The 25,494-nt window shown below is 41.4% G+C and overlaps 1 protein-coding gene and 2 non-coding genes across 3 annotated transcripts; all 3 read left to right on the forward strand.

The window, feature by feature from the left end:
• The first annotated feature begins 15,178 nt into the window (after positions 1–15,178).
• LOC110930480 (protein yippee-like At4g27745) lies at positions 15,179–17,249 on the forward strand. Its single transcript, XM_022173783.2, has 3 exons — positions 15,179–15,327; positions 15,473–15,582; positions 16,819–17,249. The coding sequence occupies exons 2-3, from the start codon at positions 15,490–15,492 to the stop codon at positions 17,044–17,046; spliced, it is 321 nt and encodes a 106-aa protein (XP_022029475.1). The 5' UTR covers positions 15,179–15,327; positions 15,473–15,489; the 3' UTR covers positions 17,047–17,249.
• A 273-nt stretch (positions 17,250–17,522) lies between these two features.
• TRNAV-AAC lies at positions 17,523–17,596 on the forward strand. Its single transcript has one exon. It is a non-coding gene; the product is annotated as a tRNA-Val (tRNA).
• Positions 17,597–18,345: 749 nt separating this feature from the next.
• Positions 18,346–18,419, forward strand: TRNAV-AAC. Its single transcript has one exon. It is a non-coding gene; the product is annotated as a tRNA-Val (tRNA).
• The last annotated feature ends 7,075 nt before the right edge of the window (positions 18,420–25,494 follow it).

A 25,494-nucleotide genomic window follows, 5' to 3' on the forward strand; every position in this document is an offset into this window, starting at 1 on the left:
TGCTGTGGTTGTGTATTAAGCAAGGCTTTTTATCTATTATCTATTATGTTTTTATTATGTATTTGTTTACGCTTACTTTAGTTTTTATAAAATCAAACAACTTATGTTTTTACCGGTAGTTTAGTGACAAAGGTCTAGTATTATTCCTCCGCCCATTTCCTTGGATCGATACTTGGTTCTTACCGATACTTTACTACATATATGACGGGGTACACTTGCCTCTTTCGTGTGTGTTTTGATGTAAAAGTAATAATCACTTTTATAAATTTAAAACCAAATCGTGTGTAATTTCACTGTAAAAATATGTGTAGTCACGCACATGTCAAGTTTTTGGCGCCGTTGCCGGGGAAATGGCGAGTTTTAGGAACGACCCGAGTCATTGTGTTATCGGTGTATATACTTGTTAATATTTATGTATAATTTCTTGATTATTTATTTGTTGATTTATTTGTTAATATTTCTTGCTTTTAATTCAATTTATTCATTTTCGTGATTCTTTTGTACACTTGTAAATTTTTATTCTATTTATTTGTTCTAATCCGGATTTAATTATTCATTTATTCATTGAATTTTCGGCTCTTAAAAATCATTTTTACACTAGCCGATTCGATTATTTTCATTGCTTTAATTTTTATAAAAATTTCGGCCCATTTTTGGATTTTTATAAATTTTTCAGCCCATTTAAAATAATATTCTGTTTCTTTTCAAAAAAAAACAGCATTATTATATTAATAAAATATTCATTGTGTCAGTTTTTCGTTTGCAGGTTGATGTCCTCAACTCCCGCACCCGCTATTGCTGAGCCGACTGACGAACCAGCGCATAATCTAAGAAGAAGTAAGAGGCTGCGCGAAAGGTCACTTGTCATTGCACAACGCATTGCAAATGCAATCGACGAGCCGGTGATTATCTCTGAAGACGAAAGCTCAGGGGACGAGGAGAGAGTCGTCATGGCGGACGACGACCGACCTTTGAATGAAACAAATCAGCCTGGAAGGGCAGGCCTGGAGCCGAGTATCCTTCAGCCTACTATAGATACTCCTACTTTTGAAATTAGACCTAGTATTATTAACATGGTGCAGAATTCTGTACAGTTTGACGGACGTGAGCATGAAGATCCTGGGAGGCATATCACTGCTTTTCTCGCTGCCTGTTCGACATTTAGGATTACAGGTGTTTCGGAGGATGCGATTCGGTTGAGGTTGTTTCCGTTTTCGTTACGTGACAAAGCTAGAGCTTGGCTTATGTCACTTCCAGCCGGGTCCATCAGGACCTGGAATCAGTTGGCGGAGCAGTTTATGCAGAAATATTTTCCACCTGAGAAAACGAACAAGCTACGGAACCGGATTGTTTCCTTTCGCCAGGACGAGGGCGAGTCGTTGCATGCGGCTTGGGAGAGATTCAAGGATTTGTTGATTGATGTGCCACATCATGGCTTCTCCAAGCGACAGCTGGTTTTGACGTTCTATCAGGGGCTCAGTTATAATACGCATGAGCGATTAGACGTGAATGCGGGAGGCGATCTAGGAACTAAGACGCCGACTGAAGCGTATGATATTATAGAAAAAGCTGCGTTGAAATCCAGCTCGTGTCGGGAAGGAGATAGAGGTCGTTCATCATCATCATCATCTTGCGCAGGAGTTCATGCTGTAGACGACTACACGACCATTACTGCACAAATCTCGGCTCTTGCATCGAGATTCGACAGGTCCCAGATGATTGCGCATGCTGGCTGGGGATGTGACCAGTGCGGAGTGTCACACGAGCCTGGGGCATGTTTTCAGGGAGTCGTATATGAGGGCCACGAAGAAGTAGATTTCGTGAGTAATCAAGTGAGGCCGCAGAACAACCCGTACAGTAGCACCTATAATCCCGGTTGGAGAAATCACCCAAATTTTGGGTGGCGAGCGAACACAGGAAATCAGAACCCATTGGGGTTCACTCAGCGTGCTCCAGCGCCTCAGCAGGGTCAGCAGTACAACCAACCTTACCAGCAGCGTCCATATTCGTACCAGAATCAGGGCACTGGGAGTAGCTCCCAGCAGCAGGCCCCTCAGTCTAATTCCAAGCTGGAGGATATGATGGCTCAGCTTCTCTCTAGCTCCGAAAAGCGATACCAACAAAGTGAAGATCGTTTTCTAGCTAACGAGGGAGAAATGAGGAGTCAGAAAGCCTTGATTCAGAATATCGATAATCAGGTTGGTCAGCTAGCGCATATGATGTCCAAAAGGCCCCCAGGCGGTCTTCCGGGTAATACAGAACCAAACCCGGGCGGACACAGGGATGTGAATGCTGTCATGACCAGGAGTGGAAAAACTACCGGACCCGTCATATCGGACTCAGCACCGATCACTGAAGCGGTCCCGACTGACACACCGGACGAGGTGCAAGCCAGGCTACGCCCAGGAAGTATAGCACAAGTCCAGGAGCCGGTCAAAGATTACACTCCTCCAGTACCTTATCCAGGCAAGCTGAAGAAACAGAAGAACGAAGAGCAATACGGTAAGTTCCTTGAGTTGTTTAAGCAACTACACAATAATATACCGTTTGTTGAAGCCTTGGCCCAGATGCCAAAGTATGCGAAATTCCTAAAGGATATCCTCTTGAATAAACAGAAGCTTGAGGATATATCATGTGTGGTGATGAATGAAACTTGTTCCGCCGTTCTACAAAACCGTCTGCCCACGAAAATGGGAGATCCTGGTAGTTTTACGCTCCCGTGTTTGATTGGAAACATGTCTGTTAGCCATGCATTGGCTGACTTGGGAGCGAGTATCAACCTTATGCCGTATAAGGTTTTTACAAAGCTGGATCTGGGTGAGCCGTCACCCACTAGGATGAGCATTCGGTTGGCAGACCGCTCAATAAAGTATCAGCGCGGATTTGTGGAAAACATGCTTGTAAAAATCGATAGATTTGTTTTCCCCGTGGACTTTGTTATCCTTGACATGGACGAAGATTCAAGAGTGCCTTTAATACTTGGACGCCCGTTCCTCAACACAGCGAGGACGATTGTTGATGTGGCAGCTGGCCAAATCACGCTCTGAGTAAATGACGAGCACGTGACATTTGATATTAAAAGATCAATGCAGCATCCGCAAAGTCACGATGACATGCTTTACTATGTCGACATTGTCGACGCATGTGTGTGCTCTCATTTTCAAGGCACTGTTGACGAGATTGATTCGGACACACGTCTGTCGTGTGGGGACCTGATTGGCATTACGCAGGAGGGCCACGATTTCGAGCAGCCAGTCTATCAGATTGGTGACGATGGTTCCCAGAGTCCGGAGAGGTTTCTAGAAATTGGCCATGTAAATGAGGAGGAAGCAAAGCCTTCGGTTGAAGATTCGACGCCTTTGGAGTTGAAAGAACTCCCGCCACATCTCGAGTATGCATTTCTGGACGAGGAGCGTCGCCTACCAGTCATAATTTCGGCATCATTGGAAAAGGATGAGAAAAATCAGCTTCTTGAGGTTCTGAGACTTCATAAGAGAGCCATTGCATGGAAAATCATGGATATCAAAGGCATCAATCCTTCTTTCTGTACTCACAAGATTCTGATGGAAGACGAGTACAAACCGTGTGCACAGCATCAGAGGCGTTTAAATCCAAATATGCAGGACGTGGTGAAGAAGGAGGTGATTAAGTTGTTGGATGTCGTGATAATATATCCTATTTCGGACTCTATGTGGGTGAGTCCGGTGCAGGTTGTACCTAAGAAAGGTGGTATGACTGTAGTTTCAAATGATAGGAATGAGCTAATTCCTACCCGTACCGTCACTGGGTGGCGAGTTTGCATTGACTACCGCAAACTCAATGATGCTACTCGTAAGGATCACTTCCCGCTTCCATTCATCGATCAGATGTTGGAACGTCTATCGAGGAAGTTGTATTACTGTTTCCTAGACGGGTTCTCTGGGTACTTTCAGATTCCTATCACTCCTGAGGATCAGGAGAAGACTACCTTTACCTGCCCCTTCGGCACATTCGCCTACCGGCGGATGCCTTTTGGGTTGTGTAATGCACCAGCGACCTTCCAGAGATGCATGGTTGCAATTTTCCATGACATGATCGAGGATTCCATGGAGGTTTTCATGGATGATTTTTCGGTATTTGGGGATTCCTTCGATCACTGCTTGGAAAATTTGAGAAAGATGTTGAAGAGGTGTGAGGAGACGAATCTTGTCCTGAACTGGGAAAAGTGCCACTTCATGGTGAAGGAGGGCATAGTTCTGGGACACAAGATTTCGCACGCTGGTATGGAGGTCGATCCAGCCAAAGTGGATATCATTTCACGACTTCCGCCTCCCACCTCTGTGCGAGCGATACGGAGCTTTCTTGGTCATGCGGGGTTCTATAGGCGATTCATCAAGGATTTTTCAAAGATCGCTAGGCCCATGACCCGTTTGTTGGAGAAAGACGCTCCGTTCATATTTGGAGATGATTGCTTGAGAGCCTTTGACCTTCTCAAGCAAAAGTTGATTGAGGCCCCTATTTTAGTTGCACCAGACTGGAGTCTACCGTTTGAGATTATGTGCGACGCGAGTGATTACGCTATAGGGGCCGTTCTTGGCCAAAAGATAGAAAAGCACTTTCACCCGATCTATTATGCGAGCAAAACTCTTCACGACGCTCAGGAGCATTATACCACGACAGAAAAAAAGCTCTTGGCGGTCGTTTTCACATTTGACAAATTTAGATCGTACTTGGTGCTTTCGAAAACCGTTGTATATACTGATCACGCTGCCATCCGATATCTCTTCAGTAAACAGGATGCTAAACCGCGTCTGATCAGGTGGATCTTGTTGCTGCAGGAGTTCGATATTGAAATTCAAGATAAAAAGGGTGCGTTGAATGTAGCGGCTGGCCATCTATCTCGGTTAGAGCATGGAGACATCGTGGACGCGTGTTGGGATTCCATAAATGACAACTTCCCACACGAGTCTTTGATGAGTGTTGAGATATGCGATGAGTCGCCATGGTTCGCCGACCTTGCGAACTACCTTGCTTGCGGGATTCTGATTAAAGGGTTGACTCACCAGCAAAAGAGGAAATTCTTTTCAGATGTCAAGCACTACATTTGGGATGACCCTTACTTGTTTCGGGTTGATGCTGATCAGGTGATTAGGAGATGTGTTTCAGGGAAGGAGGCGACCGATATTCTGCGCCACTGTCACGAGGGACCTACCGGAGGCCACCATGGAGCCAACTTTACCACCAAGAAGGTGTTGGATTCCGGGTTTTATTGGCCGACTATATTTCGTGATGCGCAGAGTTGGGTTAGAGCATGCGATGCTTGCCAGAGGGTGACAAATATATCGGTACGTGATGAAATGCCTCAGAACTGGATTCAGGTTTGTGAAGTCTTTGATATCTGGGGGATAGACTTCATGGGACCATTTCCCCCCTCACGAGGTAATAAGTACATCCTGGTCGCAGTTGACTATATATCGAAGTGGGCGGAGGCACAGGCCTTACCCACCAATGATGCCAGGGTGGTCGTGAGATTTTTGAAAAGCTTATTTGCCCGGTTCGGCGCTCCTAAAGCGCTTATCAGTGACAGAGGGACGCATTTTTGCAATACCCAGCTCGACAGAGCTTTGTCCCGTTACGGTGTGCATCACCGTTTATCCACGCCCTATCATCCACAGACAAGTGGGCAGGTGGAAGTCACGAACCGGGGGCTGAAAAGAATCCTTGAGCGGTCAGTAGGTGCAAACCGCAAGGATTGGTCGGATAAGCTTGATGAAGCGTGTGGGCTTTCCGTACGGCTTACAAGACGCCTATTGGGACTACTCCCTTTAGGCTTGTGTACGGAAAGGCATGCCATTTTCCGGTTGAGTTGGAGCATAAAGCGATGTGGGCTCTAAAAGCCGCAAATCTGGACCTAAAAGCCGGAGGTGAAGCCCGGTTTCTCCAGATTCATGAATTGGAAGAGTTGCGACAACGCGCTTATGAGAGCTCCGTGTTGTACAAGGAGCGCACGAAGAGATTACACGATAAACGCTTGAAGGACCACAAAGAATTCCAAGCGGGCGATCTTGTTCTTCTTTACAACTCGCGGTTGCGCTTATTTCCCGGAAAACTTCATTCACGTTGGACAGGCCCATACACAGTTAAAGAGGTATTTCCATATGGGACTGTTGCAATAGAGAACGCAGACGGCGTTATTTTCAAAGTAAATGGGCATCGCTTGAAGTTGTACGTTTCCGGGCCGATAGAGTCGGCGGTGGAGGTAATTGAGCTCCAAACCCCGCACACATCATACGTGTGGGGAGGAGAGAGTCTACGCTACTGACTCGCGGATAAAAAATGTAGCAAGAGCGTATTTTGCGCTTTAGGGGTAGTATCGTCTTTTTAGGAATTTTTCTAGTTTTAGCTTGGAGTCTTGCTATCGACTCGTCGACAAAAATTTAGGATGAGTCTATGCTACTGACTCGCCGACAAAAATGTAGCAGGAGCGTCTTTGGCGCTATAAGGGTAAAATTGTCCGCTTTTAAGTTTTTGTAGTTTTAGCGTAACTTAGGTTAGTTAGGTAGTTTCCGTTAGTTTGTTTTAGTTTCGTACGTGCCGAGTGAAGGTTCTGTGTTGCAATATTGTTAGAACAGTTGGCGTGTTGAAAAAATGGCGAAAAACGGCCAAAACAGTTGCTGGAAATGGCTTCTGCGGAAAATTCTGATCTGCAACTGTTGCACGGTCGTTCCTCGGGTCGCACGACCGTGCGTTTTCGAGGGCCGGCACGGTGGATCGCACCCCCGGTGCATCTCCGAGAACAGCTGACTGGGATTGAGCGATGTCGGTGACGCACGACCGTGCGAAAGGTCGAACGACTGTGCGTCAGGCTGAGGGCATTTTTGTCATTTGGTACTATAAATACCCTCATCTGCATCCCCCATTCACAATTCGCGAAACCCTAGTCTCACCAGGCCGTTCCAGACCGTTTTTACTTCAAATCGCGCGGTTCTTCGCACGATCTCACACCCTACTTCGCACGGTACGTTCCTAGTTGTAGATTATCTGTTTCTTTGCTTTCTAGGTTAGATTTCCTCCGATTCTTCAAGGAATTTTTAGGGTTCTCTTCATAAACAAATCGAAACCCTAACCCTTGTTTGAATCTTGCATATCGTGAACATCCGATGCATTTTCTGACCCCAGTTTGTGTAAAAACTTGATGATTTGTGAAAAAAAAATCGGGCTACTTAGAGCCTGGGTCAGAATCTGCAGATAACGCAGTCGCATGGACGTTCCTTGTATGGAACGGTCGTGCCTCGCCGGTGTTTCACGATGATTTGGTTGTTGGTCGGTGTTGCACGGTCGTGCCGTTGGTCGCACGTCGTGCAGTTCCGACAGAGTTGGGCAGATGGTGCTTGTCATCGGCGACGCACGACCGTGCGTCTCGTCGCACGACCGTGCCATATGCCCAGATCAGAATTCACAGCTTCTTCATAATTGGCTGCTCGGCTGTTTTTGATTCAAATTTTTCCTGTTTCCATCTCTCTAATGTTATTTCTCATACAGATGGACCATCCTTTCCTTCAATTCGACCCCAACGATGAGCGAGAGGCTTTGTGCATCCCGAAATGAGACGCATTATGGGCACGGCGGCGGCAGTTCGGAGTCCCCCGATGGTTGGATTGGGAAGTGATGCGGGAATTCAATCAGTATGACAGACTAGACGACACGATGAGTTGCCCGCTTACAAATCTGGTCGGTTGAAACCGACCCGTTTACCGGGAGCTGACCATAGAATTCTTCGCATCTTATGCCTATGAAAAACCGGTTGCTCATCGAAGACCTAAATTCCGCCACAAGGAGCGGGTAGCTTTCAGGTTATGTGGTCGATGGCATACGTGGTCGGTTGGTCGTTTGGGTAGAAGGCTCGGGATTTATACTAGGGAAGACATGGATGATACCAATGTCTTCGCAGATCAGTTCACCTTCCCTTCTGATGCAGCACGGGATGCATTTTGGGCTGAAAATGCCGTTGGGGACCCCTACAACCCGAGGATGTCGAAGGCCTCGCGACTCAGAGACCCTTTGATGCGAGTGATGCACCATGTATTTAGCCATACGATATGCGGTCGCATGGACAGTCTTAGTAACTGTCCAACACCAGATTTGATCTTTCTATATGCGTTGGCCGAGAAAGCACCTATCAACCTAGCCGTACGAATGGCTGAATACTTCGTCAAGTGCTCGGGGCGGACTCCAAACAGTCAGATACATGGCGGTCAGTATGTGACTGAAATAGCGTACAACGAACGCTATATAACCGAGGAGGTGCTTCAGGGTCTCACTCTGATGACCGAGGGGGTTCATGTCGACATTAGGTCACTAAAGGCCATGGGGTTGATTATAGAGCTAGATAGGGGGGATAGGTTGAAAGGGTTGAACAACGAGGTCTGGGACCCGTTGTCTCCAGATGTGGAGGAACATGAGGATGAGGAGATGCGCGATCAGGAGAATCCGGAGCAGCAGCACCAGCCACAGACGCCACCACATTCACCGCAGCACCATGCATTCTACCAGCATCAGGAGTGGCCAGAGTTCTACCAGCAGTTTCAGCAGATGCGACTGACGCAGGAGCAGCATGGTACTTACATTAACCAGATTAGATCGAGCCAGGACGAGATTCGGGCCAGTCAGGATCAGCTTCGGGCCACTCAGGACCAGCTTAGGCATAGCCAGGAGAGTTTATACCAGGGGGTGAGTGCCGGATTTTCATATTTGTTCGGGGAGATGCACCATGCATATCCCGACTACTTTCAGCACCCTCCACAGTTCCCACCGTGGAACCCCCTGGTTATGGCGATGCGGGTCCGTCCTTTACTAGAGACGATGATGGTGATGACGCTTAGGAGCGGTGGAGTGATAGTTGGTGTTTGTTTTTAGTATTTCAGTACTTTGTTTTGGGTGTTTATTTTTTACTGTTATTTCAAACACCCCGATTATGTATGCTTTATCTTTCAGACTCTTTACTTCAGTTTTTATGTTATGTCTTTGTTGGGATTGTTAGTATTTATATTTATGTATATTATGGTTGATTTGTGATTTTTCTGTTTCTGTTCTATTTTGGTGCACATGTGACATACTTGCAGGTTTCGGGCTATTGGATCTTGGACCGGAGCACGTGACAGATACAGCTTCGGAAGTTTCGTTGCATCAACATCATCTTGAGGGGAGTATTGTTATCCTTTTCTCTATATTTCGGGTCTCGCATTGGGGACAATGCGAAGTTCAAGTGTGGGGAGGGGGTTAACTTTGTTAACTTTGTTTGTCCTCATATTTCTAAAAAAAAATCAGAAAATCAGAAAAATCATTCAAAAATACCTGTATTTTGTATATATTTTAGTAAATAAACCGGTTGATTGTGTTTTAGAAAGCATCGGACTTGATAAAAACTCGACAAGCAAAATATTTTTGAAAAAGGAAACCGGAAAGCGTGACAAACAAAGAAAGACTTACATGATAGTTTTCACACTTTTACCCATTCCATCCGTTACGTGAGCATATTTGAGACTATTGTTATATACTTGTTCATTTCGGATATAGGAGTGAGCCGGATGTTATGTGTAATTTAGAACTTGTCACTAGTATGCTTGTTAAGACCATTAACTTGTGGATTTGTGTAAAAGTGATAGAGGCACTTCGATTACCCCTTTGTTGTAAACCTTGTTCTTTGTGTTGTGCTCCCCGTTCACCTTATATTACCCTTTAGGATTAACCATGTCGAGCCTTCCCATTTACCTTTGTTTACCCACATTATCGCCCACTTAGCCAAATTTAGCCTTTGTATGTTTTAGACCTTTTTAGGGTTGAAACTCGAACAAAATAATCGTTTAACTAGCGTTTGTTTCAGTTTTTGTATAATTATATTTCTAAAAAAAAGAGAAAATAAAACACCCTAAAATAGGGTGAAGTTGATAAAAATCGAGCAATTTTGAATGCTTAAATGTTAAAATTTCGTTGATAAGCTCGATTGCGCAATAGTCGCCTTTTTAAGGCATTTGTATGTATAGTTGTATATTTTGTTGCTAGTTAAACGCTACTACCGAGTTTTAATCATTTTCGCCACTTTATATGTCCACTTCCATACCTTTCGCCCAAGCCTAACGTTACAACCCGTAAAGACCTCTTCATATACACTTGTTTGCATGTTAGTTGGTGGAGACGAGATCTTATGACAAGCTTATGATATTGCATATTTCATTGACGAGGCATTGAGTGTTTGCACATACACATTTTATGTATGTTTCATAAATAAAACCGAGTGTGTGTGAACATTGTGAGTCGTGTGAAGATTAACATGTTGAGTCAATTAAATGTGAAGTCACGGCTTTTTGGTTGTCGCTTTATAATTGCATATGCTTGTTGGGTTTGAGTCTTTTGATGTTGTCTTTCGACAAACCGGCTAACCGTTTATAGTAGTTTTCAATAAAATAGTGTGTAAATTATCGTTCTTGTTTGTTTCTGTCTTTTATTGCTTTTTAGTTCAGCTTGTTTGAGGACAAGCAACGTTCAAGTGTGGGGAGATTTGATATTCGCTAATTTACACATATTTTAGTCCCCCCGTTTTACCCCTATTTTATGCGTTTTCGGCCGTAAAACCGTCATTCGGATACTTAATTATCTACACTTTTGTTTACAGGCCTAAAACAGCATACCAGACAAGATGATAGTGAAAACGAGGACTTTCCGGACAAAACGACGAAGCTGCGAACCTTCTGCTAGAAAACTGACCTGGGCGTGTGGAACGGTCGTGCGACCTGATGCACGACCGTGCATCTCCGATACATCATGAAAGGCCCGGCAGTGAACGAGGGTGCAACTCCGCGTGCAGGGCATTGAAGGCCAACCCGGGAATGCACGGTCGTTCCAGATCTTGCACCCGTGCGGATCCGATGAACCAGCCAACCTCGGAACTGAACGACCAGTGCGACCAGGCGTGCAACAAGAACCCGGTAATGAACGACCGTGCCATTTGAAGAACGGTCGTGCAATATCGAATCCGGTCAACGATCTGATGACGTCATGCAGTATGGTGGACCATCCCCAATAATTGCTTAAAGTGCACGGTCGTGCCACAGGAAGAACGACCGTGCAACATCGAAAAAATATAAAAGAAGAACAGAAACATTCTGTTCACCATTCTGGAATTTTGGGAGTTTCACAGGCGATTTTACAGGCTCCGGAGGCTTTGCTTTTGACCCGGATTCAAGCCACATTGTGCCGTTTAGCTCCATTACTATCCGGATTCTTAATCTTATGCTTGTTTATGGTTTGGTTTTATAATCTTTCCATGATTTTGTTAATCTTTCAAGCATTTAGATTAATGTTTATGTATTATTGTAGCCTTTGGGCAAAAACACAACAATCCCTTGCTTGATTATAACCATTAGTGTGTTAATCTTTGTTTGTAATGACATTTGGAAGTATTTTCTATGTTAATTTTTGACGATTAGTTTGCAACCTTGTTATTGATATTGATTTCTTGATTATAAGTAATTATGTTGGATGATTGATGCTTGGTTAGTTAAGATAGTTGAAAAAAATGAAGCTTAATTAATCTTGTATTAGTAAACTTTGAACTTGGTTAACTAGTTTAGCTTGGTTTAAATGTATGCATCATGATACTAGAAATGGTTAGTGATTTAATAAAATGTAATTTTTTGTTAATCAAGAGAGCTTGCCGTCACGTAAGGACCTTAACGGGTTAGATGGTGTCGTTATAAATTCTTGCCATGATTTGTTAGCTTAGTTAGTAGTTTAGGCCAAAATTGCTATCTTGGTGAATTATTATGCAAGATTTGTAAAATGAACTCGGTTGTGATTTAATCTAGTTTATGCTTGTCTCGGTGGTTGCATTGTGTTTATCGGTGTTGCTTTCCTTGATTAAGTGCGGTTAGAAAACTCCTAACGGATGACTAACTCATTTTTAAGAGATTTTCATTGACATATATCAATTGCATGTTAAAGAACAATTTTAGGTGGTTAAAGTGTGTTTATCGTTTTAACTTTCCGAATGATTGTCATGTTAGGATTCCCGAAAGGGATACTAATTGTCTTAAATTGGAAAATTGACCGAATGCTTCTAGTGCCAAAACCGACTTAGTTGACATGCTGTGGTTGTGTATTAAGCAAGGCTTTTTATCTATTATCTATTATGTTTTTATTACGTATTTATTTACGCTTACTTTAGTTTTTATAAAATCAAACAACTTATGTTTTTACCGGTAGTTTAGTGACAAAGATCTAGTATATATTATTCCTCCGCCCATTTCCTTGGATCGATACTTGCTTCTTACCGATACTTTACTACATATATGACGGGGTACACTTGCCTCTTTCGTGTGTGTTTTGATGTAAAAGTAATAATCACTTTTATAAATTTAAAACCAAATCGTGTGTAATTTCACTGTAAAAATATGTGTAGTCACGCACATGTCACCCATCTCTAATTTGGTGTAGAGGGAAAATGCCTGCTAAAAGTCAAGGAGAGACTTTTACTCCTTCTTTATTCACGGATAAACCCTATCCATTTGATTAGTTAAGGAAGGAAAGGCCCATATCACTTGAAAGGCCCGTGTTCCAGATTAAGGCCTTTAGCAGTGACTTTCCTTTGTCGCTGCTGAAAGTGTTGCCACTATAACTTAAATTTCTTGTAGTGATACATAAATTGACCATGCATATTCAGTTTATCACAACGTGCCCGCATAGAATCCCTTTTTTCCACTTCCCAACTCTCAAATTACTTAGAATATATTAGGATTTGAAATGCTTCTAATAGTTTTTCGGGTGAACCCAAAACACCAAAATCATATCCATTGAGTAAGTTCAATCGGGTTATGGTTTCACCCTTCATTGGGCTCAGGTATTATAGTTTTTCGGGTCGGGTGATGTTGGGTTCGGGTTTTGGATACCCCATAAATTTATAAGATAACACAAAATGATGACACACATATTTTAATATGATTTTTAAACGATGAGACACAAATATAGCGTCATAAAAATTATATGATGACACACAACGATGACACACATATTTCAATATGATTTTTAATCACAGTTAAACGATGACACACAAATATAGTGTCATAAAATTATAAGATGTCACACAACGATGACACACATATTTCAATGTGTTTTGTTTTTTTTTAAATGACATTTAAACGATGACACACAAATATAAGTGTCATAAAATATTCAGATTTTACCAACGATGACATTTTTTTATGACACATGTGTTTACGTGTCATAAGATTAGTGCGTGTCATTGTTCTTGTGTCATTAAAGGTCTTTTTTCTAGTAGTGAAAACAAATCAAAAACCAATAAAATGTTAGTATGAAGAGGTTATCTAATTATAAGAAACCAAATATATAAAATTCTTTTGTAAATATAAATTTTTATAAACCAACCCATAACCCGTGAAACTCGGGTATATAACCTAGTACATATATATCAGTGGCGGACCTATGAATTTTTTCCCGGAGGTGCAGAATATTTTCAAAGATTTTAGGCCCTTAGCTGTATAAAAATATCGGTTCATAGCGGGTTGGGTCGGGTCGGACCATGTAAGACAAAAGAACATCAAACTAAAATTTACAAATCATCAAAAACATGTCAAACGTCATTACAAATTACAAACGTATTTAAAATTGTGCACTACAGGTTTTTTTTTTTTTGAAATATATACAAAATATCATCTAAAGATACCAAACACACCATAAGTTCATTACATTCTTACTCAGTGTTTCTAACACATATAATTTGCTCCATAAGTTCATAAAACAACACTAAACACTTAAACAAAATAAACAATCATGTTCAACCATAGCCATTAACTTTCAATTATATTTTTAAACATTAAAGCCCTAATATTAAATGTTGATTACTTGTAACTAATCATTTATACAAACAAAGCTATAAATAAAACAACAAAATCATTTAACTACAAGTCTAGAACAACAAAAAAATATAAAAAGATTAAACCCTTACACATCTATATTTTCTCCTAATCATCACATAAAACAAAATAAATAAATAAACCATACTAGTTCTATATTGGAATTCTGACGTAATATGGGTCGGTCAAACGGGAATTTTGGTTTTTTCGGTAAAAAAAGCCACTAGGTCGTGAGCAGTGGCGTCAAGTCGCTGGGAGGTTTCTTTCTTTCTTTCTTTTTTTTTTTTTGGGGGGGGGGGGGGAGATTTGGAAATGGAATGTGTGGATGGGTTTGGATTATTTTATTTAGTTCAAATTTCTTTAGGTTGGGTTTGGGCTTGTATTAATAAAAACTGATTGCAGATTGGGCTTTGATTGGATTAAATAATTAAGTGAATAAGTGGTTAATAATTATTTTTTTTCTAAGTGGGGCGGTTGAAAATTTTCAAGGGGTGCGGGTGAAAAATTCCAAGGGGTGCGGTCGGGATTTTCGGCGAAAAATAACACTAAAAAATATTTTTTCATGGGGTGCGCCCGCCCACCCTTGGCTTAGGGTGGGTACGCCCCTGATATATATTGTTAAATTTTGAATTATACACATATGTATATAGTCTATTTTAAACTATACGCATGTGTATATTACGAAAAACTTATGAAAAATGTGTGGTTCAGAATGTTTCTCAAGTTTCTCAGTTAACCTACTGTTTCTCACACGATCCTAACCTTATATATATAAACCGAACCCTAGTTTATGAACTTAGTGAACTTATGATAGCTCTTGATTTAGTTTAAGATGAAAATAGTAGGATTGCAATTATTCATATAAACTTAATATTAATTCCTTTAATACATACCATTTTTAATAGGGAGTTAGAAAATCAGTTACCTATTCCTATTTACTTATGATTTAAAATTATAATTATAATTATAATTTAAATTCCAACCATACTACAAATAAGTAATTATCCAAAATAAAAAGATTGACAAGATTCATATCACTTTATACACATGTGTATAGTTGCTGGTCGTCGCTCAGCACTTGGTTTTTATACACATGTGTATAGTTGTATATACTTGTAGTTGTTGTTAACTGATTGTTTGTTTCTATACACGCGTATAGTTAGTGTTAAGTGAGTGTTTGTTTTTTATACACCTGTGTATAATTATTGTTCGCTGAACAATTTGTTTTCTATACACCGGTGTGGTCTAGCCAGCGTTAAAGGCTAACCGTCGCCCCCAACCCACGCCCCGCACCCCATTCTAAGGATATGATTACTCTTGTCCAATCAAAACAAGTAACCGATCACCATCACGATCACATACCCACGTCAAAACATTTCGTGCAGAAACAACGTTAATCGATCGAAAAGGATCCTTCCTGGTATACCCTATATTCTTGATTTTTAGATCATCCTTCGTTTATTCTCGAGCTTAATTACATATCATTCAATCCCCACTTCTGTTTCTATCAATTTCTTTTTTACAAAAGATGTTTTTTATCGGTATTTACCTAATTCTGTTGACAGACTGTACCTGATCATCAATGGCGGAAATGGGTGGGCCGAGGCTGTACAGCTGTTGTAATTGCCGAAACCATGTTGCTCTTCACGATGATATTGTTTCCAAAGCTTTTCAGGTCAGAGGTTTATACTGCCTTCCAAGTGTTCGATGAAATGTCAAGCTGAATGCTCCTTTTGCTTTCTTTAATGCTCCCTTATCTTATCATTTTTATAACGGTTTAACTTTTAGAATTTTTTTATTAGAAAAAGGAGCTAGCAAGATACTAGAATACACAGAAATAAACATACAACTCTACATGATACAAATATATGATCAGCTGATTGCCCGATTCCAATGGCGAGTCATGGTATACGCAAGCCGTTTCCACCCGAACACCCCTTTTTGATAGCGTTACTTTACACGGTATATTATTTATTGCGGCCCTTCACACGAAAAAGTTTACTTTCTTCGGAACCCATTAAGCCATTCCATCTTGAATTATTCCTATTAGTGTATATGTATAGCTAGGCTGAGATATAGTTTGAGTGAGAGTTAGTTAGGAGATTGTAAGCAATTCATAGGCTCCTCTCTTGTCTATATATAGAGGACACCTTATATTGTATAGATTGATGTATGATTTTGTATTTTGATTGAGAGTTCATACCTATTCTTCAGTACCTCCTTTGACATCATTCTTTCAACTTCTTTTATAAACGTCCATACCGAAAATGATCCAAAACTGTCTCCACTCCCTAGCCGATTATCATCTCTTACTGAAAGAGCACCCCCTAACTGTGTTTGAACAGAGCTGCGGCTCACCCGCTTCCCATTTGAAAGAGTAGCCCCTAACTCTTTCTTATCTAACATTCCTGGCGTGTGATTCTTGTTCATATTTTCTTGTGCCACATGATCATTTTGCTTTATAGATATGTTATTGAATCATGTTGTATCAGTCACACAAGACCATGTGTAGTGGTACATATGAATAATGCCCCCACCCATGGGCGTTTTGCGACACGTGTCAGTCCAGTCAGCAAAGGGGCATTATGGGGCGTTTTTCTAAAATGGGTGTAGTGGGGATGTGGGCATTGTGGGGCATTATGTTAAAAGGGATGTAATAGAATTAAATAAAAAAAACCATCAAAAAAATCATATTGGCCAAACAAAAACCATCAGAAAAGTCATTGGCCATAATGAATGAACAAAGGCGTGAAAAAAAGAACGCCAAAACAATTTTTTTGAAAAAACGCCCGGTTCCAAGGCGTGGAGGGGCGTTTTTATGGGGAAAAAACGCCCCAAAACCCCCCACTACGGGTGGTCTAATACTTAAAGCTTGAAACTGTAACTAAAATTGCGTGACTTTTCATTTCAGGGGAGAAACGGTAGATCATTTCTTTTCTCTCATGCAATGAACATCTCCACCGGACCGAAAGAAGACAGACGCTACATGACTGGTCTTCACACAGTTGTGGATGTCTACTGCTGTGATTGCCATGAGGTGTTGGGTTGGAAATATATACGAGCGTATGACAGACGACAGAAGTACAAGGAAGGAAAAATTATTCTCGAGAAATCAAGAATTGTTAAAGAAAACTGGTAGAGTCATGTTGCATCCATCATAATGTAAATTCTTCTATGTGTATGAAGCGTATCCATATGTTCTTGTTTTTGTATAAGATCTCTTGTATGATTGTAAAGTTGTACTGTCCCTATGTTTTCAGTATGAGCATTGCAAATTTGTATTCTCTGTGGTCTTGGTGATGGAAACCCTTTATCATTTATTAGATCTTTTGTTGGTTGTTATAGCTGCAGCAGTGGTTAAGTTTTAGCATGACCATGATATCGATTTTGAGTTGTGGTTTCGCTAAGTTTTAGTGAAGATGAGACACACCAAACACAATGGATTAAAGAGGGGTTGATTAATCTTGAATTGGACAATAATCAAATTCCAAAATTTCAATTCTTACCAAAAGAATAAAATGATACTGGTTGGTTTATCATACGCAGCTTTGGAATGATATTGGTTCTAGCCTACCTTACATTTATGTATCTAATATAAATTTGTTCAACAAAAATGGTTTCGTGGTGTAGTTGGTTATCACGTCAGTCTAACACACTGAAGGTCTCCGGTTCGAACCCGGGCGAAGCCATAATTTCTTTATCTTCTTTTTTATCTGTTCTGCATGGAAGATTCATATAAAACAACTGCTTGTTCATATATTTATCTTAGTAATAATCAAGATTTTGAGCCACAGGGTAGGCGTTGACCCCCCGAGTCGACATAAAGTAAACAATGATAACAATGTCAGTTTTATATCTTTTCCAACCGAACCGAGCAGAGCGGCTCGTTTACAACCGAGCATCAAATCGAACGAACATTTTTCGAGCAATTCCCGAACGAGCGGCGAGCGGTTTGAACAGCCCTGATCACACAGTCCCACTTCCCTAACATGTCAACTATTAGAGTATGTATATATAGTCTGTTTGTATAGAGGTTGTTACAGTTGTTCAGATTAGTACAGTTGGTAGTTAGTTCACACATCCTCTTGTATATATAGAGGACTCTTGTACACATTATAATTAATGGTTCCTATGAGATTTATGATGCAGAGCTTCATACCTCACTTTATCAACACACAAGCAGCAGCATCATGATATCTGTGGTTATCTTCACATTATGAAGTTAAAGAGAATATATTGTGAACCAGATTTTCACTTGTTGGCACTAATATTGGCAATTTATTTGTGTAGCATCTAAAAGTCCTGCATGAAATCTTTCCCCATTGTATTTCAGCATTAAATTCAATTTATTTAATATAAAAAATATTAAACTCCCAAGAAACAAATTTTTATCTTATTAACTGTCTATGTAGAAATCATAATTAAAGTTAACAAAAATGGTTTCGTGGTGTAGTTGGTTATCACGTCAGTCTAACACACTGAAGGTCTCCGGTTCGAACCCGGGCGAAGCCATAAATTTTTAATTTATTTTTACGGTTTTTCCTTCTAATTTTTTTATCCTTTTTTTTAATGCACAGATCATACACTTTCACTTCCAATCAACGAAACAAAGTGATGTCGTAAATCCTCTTTAACAGTTTTAATGCAAAGATCATACACTTTCACTTCCAATCAAGGAGTCAACCATACAAAGTGATGTCGTAACATATGTTTTAGTTACTTTTATTTAACCATATATTATATGAAATGTCAATTTCAATAAACATAATAAATTACAGTTTTGTTTTGACGATAAATTGAATGAGATATCGGTTTTGTTTGACCATAGTAATTACATGCCTTTCTTTCCTTTGTTCTTTTGTACTATTTTTATGTTTTCATTTTCAAAAAACATAAGCATATAGAACTTTTATGAAACCAAGAGGTAAGTATATTTGTTATTCTCACAACAGTTGATAACTCATTTGGACCATCTCCATTTCGGCTATTTAATAGCTGGTCAGAGCAATCGGGTTTTGATGAAGCAGTTAAAAAAGGCTTGACTCTGGAGTGCAATTCCCGATTTAAAGATGAGGTAATTGCTACTAGGTTAAAAGCTATAAGGGAGGAACTAAAGGTGTGGAGGAAGAAAGCGAAAGAAGAAAGCGAGAAAAACTTAAATGAGGCTTTACCGGAGCTGAATATTTTGGATACTGAGACGGAATCTAGACCTCTGAATGAAACTGAAATAAACAGGTGGCAACATTGCAAACAACTAATTCGAGAGTGTCATTGGGCAAAGGCGTTGGATGTGCAACAAAAATCAAGAACAAGATGGATTGGCCTTGGTGATGAAAATTGTTGATACATGTTTGTGGACGCGACTCGACGCGACGTGATTCGATCAAGGACGCGACTTTCCTCCATCGTGTACAAGATCAAACATGGGCCAAGATGGATAAAGGACTTAGATTTAGTCCTTTGGCTGAAACAAGACAAGAAAACAAGACATGGGCTTAACCAATTTCAGCGAAACAGAATAATGGACTTTACATGTTTGGCCTAAGCCCATATTCGGCGAAACATGTTGGATGTCGATGAAACAAAGGTGTTTTGTCGACAATCATTCTCTTTTGTCGTCCAAATGTTCCATTTCGTCAAGCCATCTTCTGTTTCGCCAAGTTCTGATTCGCCGAGTCCGTTTCGTGGTGTCTGTTGCTATATATAGTCTGATATCAGATAGAAGATAATGGGTGGAACAAAGAGGAACACAGAGAGCACTGCACACACACATGAGAGAACTTTGAGAGTTTACAGAGTATATTTGTAAACATTGGTTTGTAACTGACTTTCATACGTATTAATACAGAGGTGTTAATCGGTGAATCTTGTGTGTGATTTATTTACGTGTTCTATCTCGGTTTGCTATCTCGGTTGGATTCCGCACAACCGGGGTGGTTTGTATACAAGGATTAGGCGACTAGATCCTCCTAGCCGGACCTACAAAAATACCTCTTATTTCACGCTATTTGCAATAGTCACATAGCAAGAAACAAAGTGACAGGTCACTGGATCGATGGACAGTGGGTTTCAGAAGCTAAAATAATAATGGAGGAATTTAGGAGATCATTCGAATCAAAGTTTAAAGAACCAATCAATGATAGGCCGAGAATGGAGTTGATCGGTTTTAAAAGATTAACGCCGGAGGAGGCAAGGTCTCTAATTTTGCCGTTTTCTTTAGATGAGGTCAAGGCGGCCGTGTGGGAATGTGGGGGTAATAAAGCACCAGGTCCTGACGGTATTACTTTCACACTTATAAAGAAATTTTGGGATGAACTAAAGACCATGGTAATGGAGATGATGCAACAATTTTTTATTCATGGGTCTTTACATCACACGTGCAGTTCATCATTGGCTTCACTCATTCCTAAGGTAACTGATCCAATCACTTTTTCTGATTTCAGACCTATTTCATTGATTGGAGTGGTTAACAAAATCATCTCCAAAGTACTTGCAAATCGTATTAAAGGTGTAATAAAAAGTGTTATATCGAGTGAACAATCTGCGTTTGTGATGGGTAGGAACATCGTTGATGGGCCGTTGGTCATAAATGAGGTAGTGGGTTGGGCGAAGAAAACAAAAAAGAGTGTGTTTGTATTCAAGGCGGACATAGAAAAAGCATACGACACGCTCAACTGGAAATTTGATTTCCATTTTGACGCATATGGGGTTTCCGCCAAAGTGGAGGACTTGGGTCATGGGCATTTTATTTACAGGAAGGGGTTCGGTCTTAATAAACGAATCCCCTTCAGGTGAATTTCATTATAGGAGAGGGTTAAGACAAGGGGAACCATTATCCCCTTTTTTGTTCATTGTGGCTATGGAAGCTATCCATGTGATAATGTGATGATGACAAGAGCCGTTAGTTCGGGTGTTTTTATGGGTGTAAAACTACCGAGCGATGGCCCTTATCTTAGTCACATGTTATTCGGGGATGATTCAATATTTATTGGGGATTGGACTGAGGAAAATGTGCGAAATCTAAAAAGAATACCAAGATGTTTTTACTTAGTATCGGGGTTGAAAGTGAATCCTAAGAAAAGTCAGTTATTTGATGTAGGTAAAGAAACGCTGTGACAACTCGTATTTCAAACCCGTCTTTGTATTGTATGCAACGTATGTGAACTTGATTGAATCATTGAATGATTGAATTATTGAATGTTATGACGTTATGATAGGTTATGTGAATATGTATATGTTTACTTAATCCGAACCGCACAACACATAGCCGATCGCACAAGCTAATGGGCTGACTTGTGACACTCTCGGCCCACTCTCTTTTGAATCCGAAACACATAGACAACCCATGAAGGGATTCGGCCCACTACACTTATACGAATAACAATTAGAGAGTATTGGTAACCTCCTCATTTGTTACAAAACACCCTACACGCACAAACCCTAGCTCTTCTCTCTCGCTCGCTCAAGCACGACGACACAAGGCAACTGAAGATCATCCTTTTGTTCGGATCACCTTTCTCTACTCGTAACCGGTTAGTGTTTGATGCTTTGAATGTATATGTTTATGTGTTAGATTTCATGGGAAGAGTTGTTTGCATGATTAATCGGATGTCTTACAACATGTTGCTTGGATTTTTACTAAGATTGATCTTAAATCGAATGCTTGTTAATCGGCTTGTGTGAGTGTTTGAAACATGTTCATGTTAATCGGATGTTATGCCGTAGTTCGGGTTTTAGAATTGATCGGCTAAGAGGTAGTTATGTTTCAGGGTTTAATCCGATTGTATGCTAATAGGTTGTGTTCATGTATGGTTCGGTTAGAGTTCTTGAGAAGACATTTGAATTATGCTTGCTTGATCGATTAAGGGTTTGGATAGAACCTTTGATTTTGTTAATTGATATATCGTAAATAAGGAAACCGGGTAACTATTGATTGATTGTGCAAAAGTTGGAAACTGCTAAGTGTAACCGATTGCCATAAGTTTCGGATAATTTAATTGAATCGCACAAGATCAGGTCAAGTGAGACCTGATCTGATCGCACATGTTAAATGCACAAGTCACCCGTTCGCACAAGGTGAGTCCAATCACACAAGGTGCCTCGATCGCACAAGGCTAATTGGACTGCACAACACCTTGGGCCGCACAACAGACGAATAACCAGTTGTTGTTACTGGGCCGGACAGCCCACGACCTGACTCGCACAAGGCTTACCAGTCGCACAAACCCATAACGGACCGCACAAGTTGACCGGACCGTACAAGTCGTCCGGATCGCACAAAATACTCATATATTGTTTTCATTGGGCCGGGTGTGTCTTTGGATCATTTATGTTATTTGGGCCGGATAGTGCTGGACTTAATTCAACCGTACAAGCTTGATTATGTTATGATTGTTAACCTGTATTGCGTGTTTACCATGACTTGTACGTGTTTGTAACCTGCTTAACTCTGTGTAACCATACGTGCTTTACCTGAACCAAACCTGACTTGTATGATAACCCTGTTAGGACGTGATTGACTACTCTTAATTCAAGTAACTTTTGGTATAATCTGCCGAGCAAACCAAGGTGAGTTCATTGCATTTTCTCAAGCATGCGTCCCGGTGGTTTGGGACAACTGGTAAACATTTGGAAGGGAAACTTGGGGTAAACAACTGGAACATAGAAACAATCATCTACCGGATTGCCTGTATGGCAATGGGGTAATTAGTTGATAGCGCTATTAGGTTTGGCACCCTCACACCGGGCCGTAAGGACGGGCGTGAACTACTTACTGGGACAACTTGTGAATACATCGTGGATATAAGACCTCCTACAGCTTGTCAAGGTTGTTTGATACCTTGATTTTGACCAATGCCTGGTTACGGGCATTGGGGTTAGGCATTCCCATCATTGACGCTGCATACGGTACAATAATCAAGTTAACAACGACATCTGAACCAAACAACGAGCTGATTTAACTAATATCTGGTAACTTCACACGTAAGCAACACCTTGAACTCACCAGCGTAGTCTGACACACTTGTTTGCATGCTTGTAGGTCATTAACGTTTGGAACATGGACTTGCTATCTGGGAGTGCTGGAGTGGTCATGGATCGAGGCTCTTGGATTAACTTACATTTGATACATTGGTTTTAAGTATTATTATGAAACATTTGCTAAAGATATTTATATGCTTCCGCTACACAACACTTTGGGATTTGATATTATGTTTTATTTAAGTATTTACCATTGGTTCAATGTGATTGGTGGCTCGAACTCTGATGCGTAACACGCCTCGCGGGATTTCCGCAGGTGGGATTTTGGGGGTGTTACAGTTGGTATCAGAGCCACTGGTTATAGTGAACTAGGTTTTAAAACGTTTTGTAAAACCAGACTATAACCGAACACCTTCGAAAATCGATCATGACACTCAGCTCCAGATTGCAAGGTTCGTCTCTCTCACTTTATACATTATTTGCTTAGCAGACACACACTCACAACATATATATGAAATGAAACATTAAACACCATAGTGACTTGATAGTGTGACACTACTCTTCGACTCATGTGAATCATAGACCTGTGATGCCATCTGTTGTGTTGTTTGAACGGGGGAAACTTCGAGCGCAAGCTAAGAGGCACTGAGACAAGCATGCAAATTGCCTTATTATTATGGGTGCACACTTAATAATAACGCGGGGTGCATGCAAGTCCCAGTGAGGCTTATCGAGCGTGAGAAGGGTTCTGCCTTATTATGTGTGAACTTGGTAGTACGTAGATATCAACCTGATACTTGATATCCATCTCGTTTCGATTTCCTGAGTTGGTTCATCTCTATATATAGAATCATGAGTGGACGAGGACACGGACGTGGCAACATCAACATGACTCAGGCTGAGTTGACTGACCTAATCAATACCCGTGTGGCTGAGGCTTTAGCAGCCTATCAAGCTGGTACGGAATGTACCAAGTACTCTTACTCTTATATCGCATACACGTCTTTTCACTCCTGTAACGTGTTTCCTTTCGTCATTTAGGTCAGCAAGCGCAACCTCAACCCAACCAGCCTGCGTGTACGTTCAAAATGTTTATGGACTGTAAGCCACAGACCTTCACCGGGACTGAAGGGGCTGTGGGACTTCTAAGATGGTTCGAGAAAGCAGAGTCTGTGTTTGCTATCTGTAATTGTCCCGCTAGGGACAGGGTAAAATATGCTGCGGGTACCTTGGCGGATGGTGCCCTAACGTGGTGGAACGCCCAGGTACAGTTGTTGGGCATCGAGGCAGCGAATGCCACAACCTGGGAAGACTTTAAAGAACTGATCAGGGAGGAGTACTGTCCTTGGGATGAAGTCCAGAAGTTGGAAAACGAGTACTACGACTTGAAGATGGTTGGATCTGAAGTCGAAGCGTATGTGAAGCGATCGTATGAACTGGCCGACATGTGCCCGAACTTGTCCCGGCCTATGACTCGGAGGATTGAGTTATTCATCAAAGGGTTGCCTCCGCGTGTGAAGAGCTTGGTCACTGCAGCCCATCTCAATGATTTGACACAGATCGTTCGCCTGACTCATAAGATTGTGGACCAAGAGGTAGAAAGCAATTCGTTACCCCCGCGTATTTCGGCCACTACTGCTGCTACACCCACTGCCACTGCGTCCGCTAATGATAACAAGCGGAAGTGGAGTGATTATGATAAAGCATCCAGTGCTGGTCAGACTCAGAAAAGGCCAGACAACAACAACAACCGCAACATTAGCCAATCGTCTTCTGTCAATCAAGGCCAGGGAAGTGGCCAAAGTCAGGGCTCGTATGCAGGGAAGAAACCACAGTGTAATAAGTGTGGCTACCATCATTTTGGGCCGTGTAGTCGCACATGTCGCAGGTGTGGTAAAGTGGGCCATGAGGCCAAGGATTGTAGGGCCCCACAGCCCAAACACCAGCAGCAACAGAACCAGCACAACCAGAGACAACAGGGACAACCACCCCAGCAGAACCAGGGTTTCAGGAAGGGGTGCTATCAGTGTGGTGACGAGGGCCACTTTAAGCGGGATTGCCCTCAGTTAAACCAGAACGCTAACGACAACAATCGCCCGAATAATAACAACGCTGGAAACAACAACAACGGCAATAATGGGGGAAATGGTGCTCGAGGCAGAGTGTTCCAGCTTGGAGCAGGGGATGCCAGGAATGACGGCAACGTTGTAACTGGTACGTTTCCTGTTAACAATCGTATTGCTTCTGTATTATTTGATTCGGGTGCCGATTGGAGTTATGTGTCCCTAGAGTTTAGTCAACGATTAGGGATAACCCCAACACCTTTAGAAGTTAAACAAGTAGTAGAATTAGCGGATGGTAAGACGATAGAAGCCTCGAATGTCCTTTTCGGGTGCAAACTAGATCTCGTGGGTCAGGTGTTTGATATTGACCTCCTTCCCGTTACGCTCGGTAGTTTTGACATAGTGGTAGGCATGGATTGGTTGTCTAAGCACCAAGCAGAAATTTTGTGTAAAGAGAAGATCGTGCGTATCCCTCTCCCTGATGGGGAGACATTATTAGTTCAAGGGCATCGTAGTGGGACGATGGTTGGTATTATCTCGGCCAT

Source organism: Helianthus annuus, chromosome 3 (assembly GCF_002127325.2).
Source record: "Helianthus annuus cultivar XRQ/B chromosome 3, HanXRQr2.0-SUNRISE, whole genome shotgun sequence".
NCBI lineage: Eukaryota > Viridiplantae > Streptophyta > Magnoliopsida > Asterales > Asteraceae > Helianthus > Helianthus annuus.

Coding starts and splice junctions, on each gene's coding strand:
- LOC110930480 (XM_022173783.2), top strand. CDS start 15,490: ATGGCGGAAATGGGTGGGCCGAGGCTGTACAGCTGTTGTAATTGCCGA. Junction 15,583..16,818: donor TTGTTTCCAAAGCTTTTCAG/GTCAGAGGTTTA, acceptor TTTTCATTTCAG/GGGAGAAACGGTAGATCATT.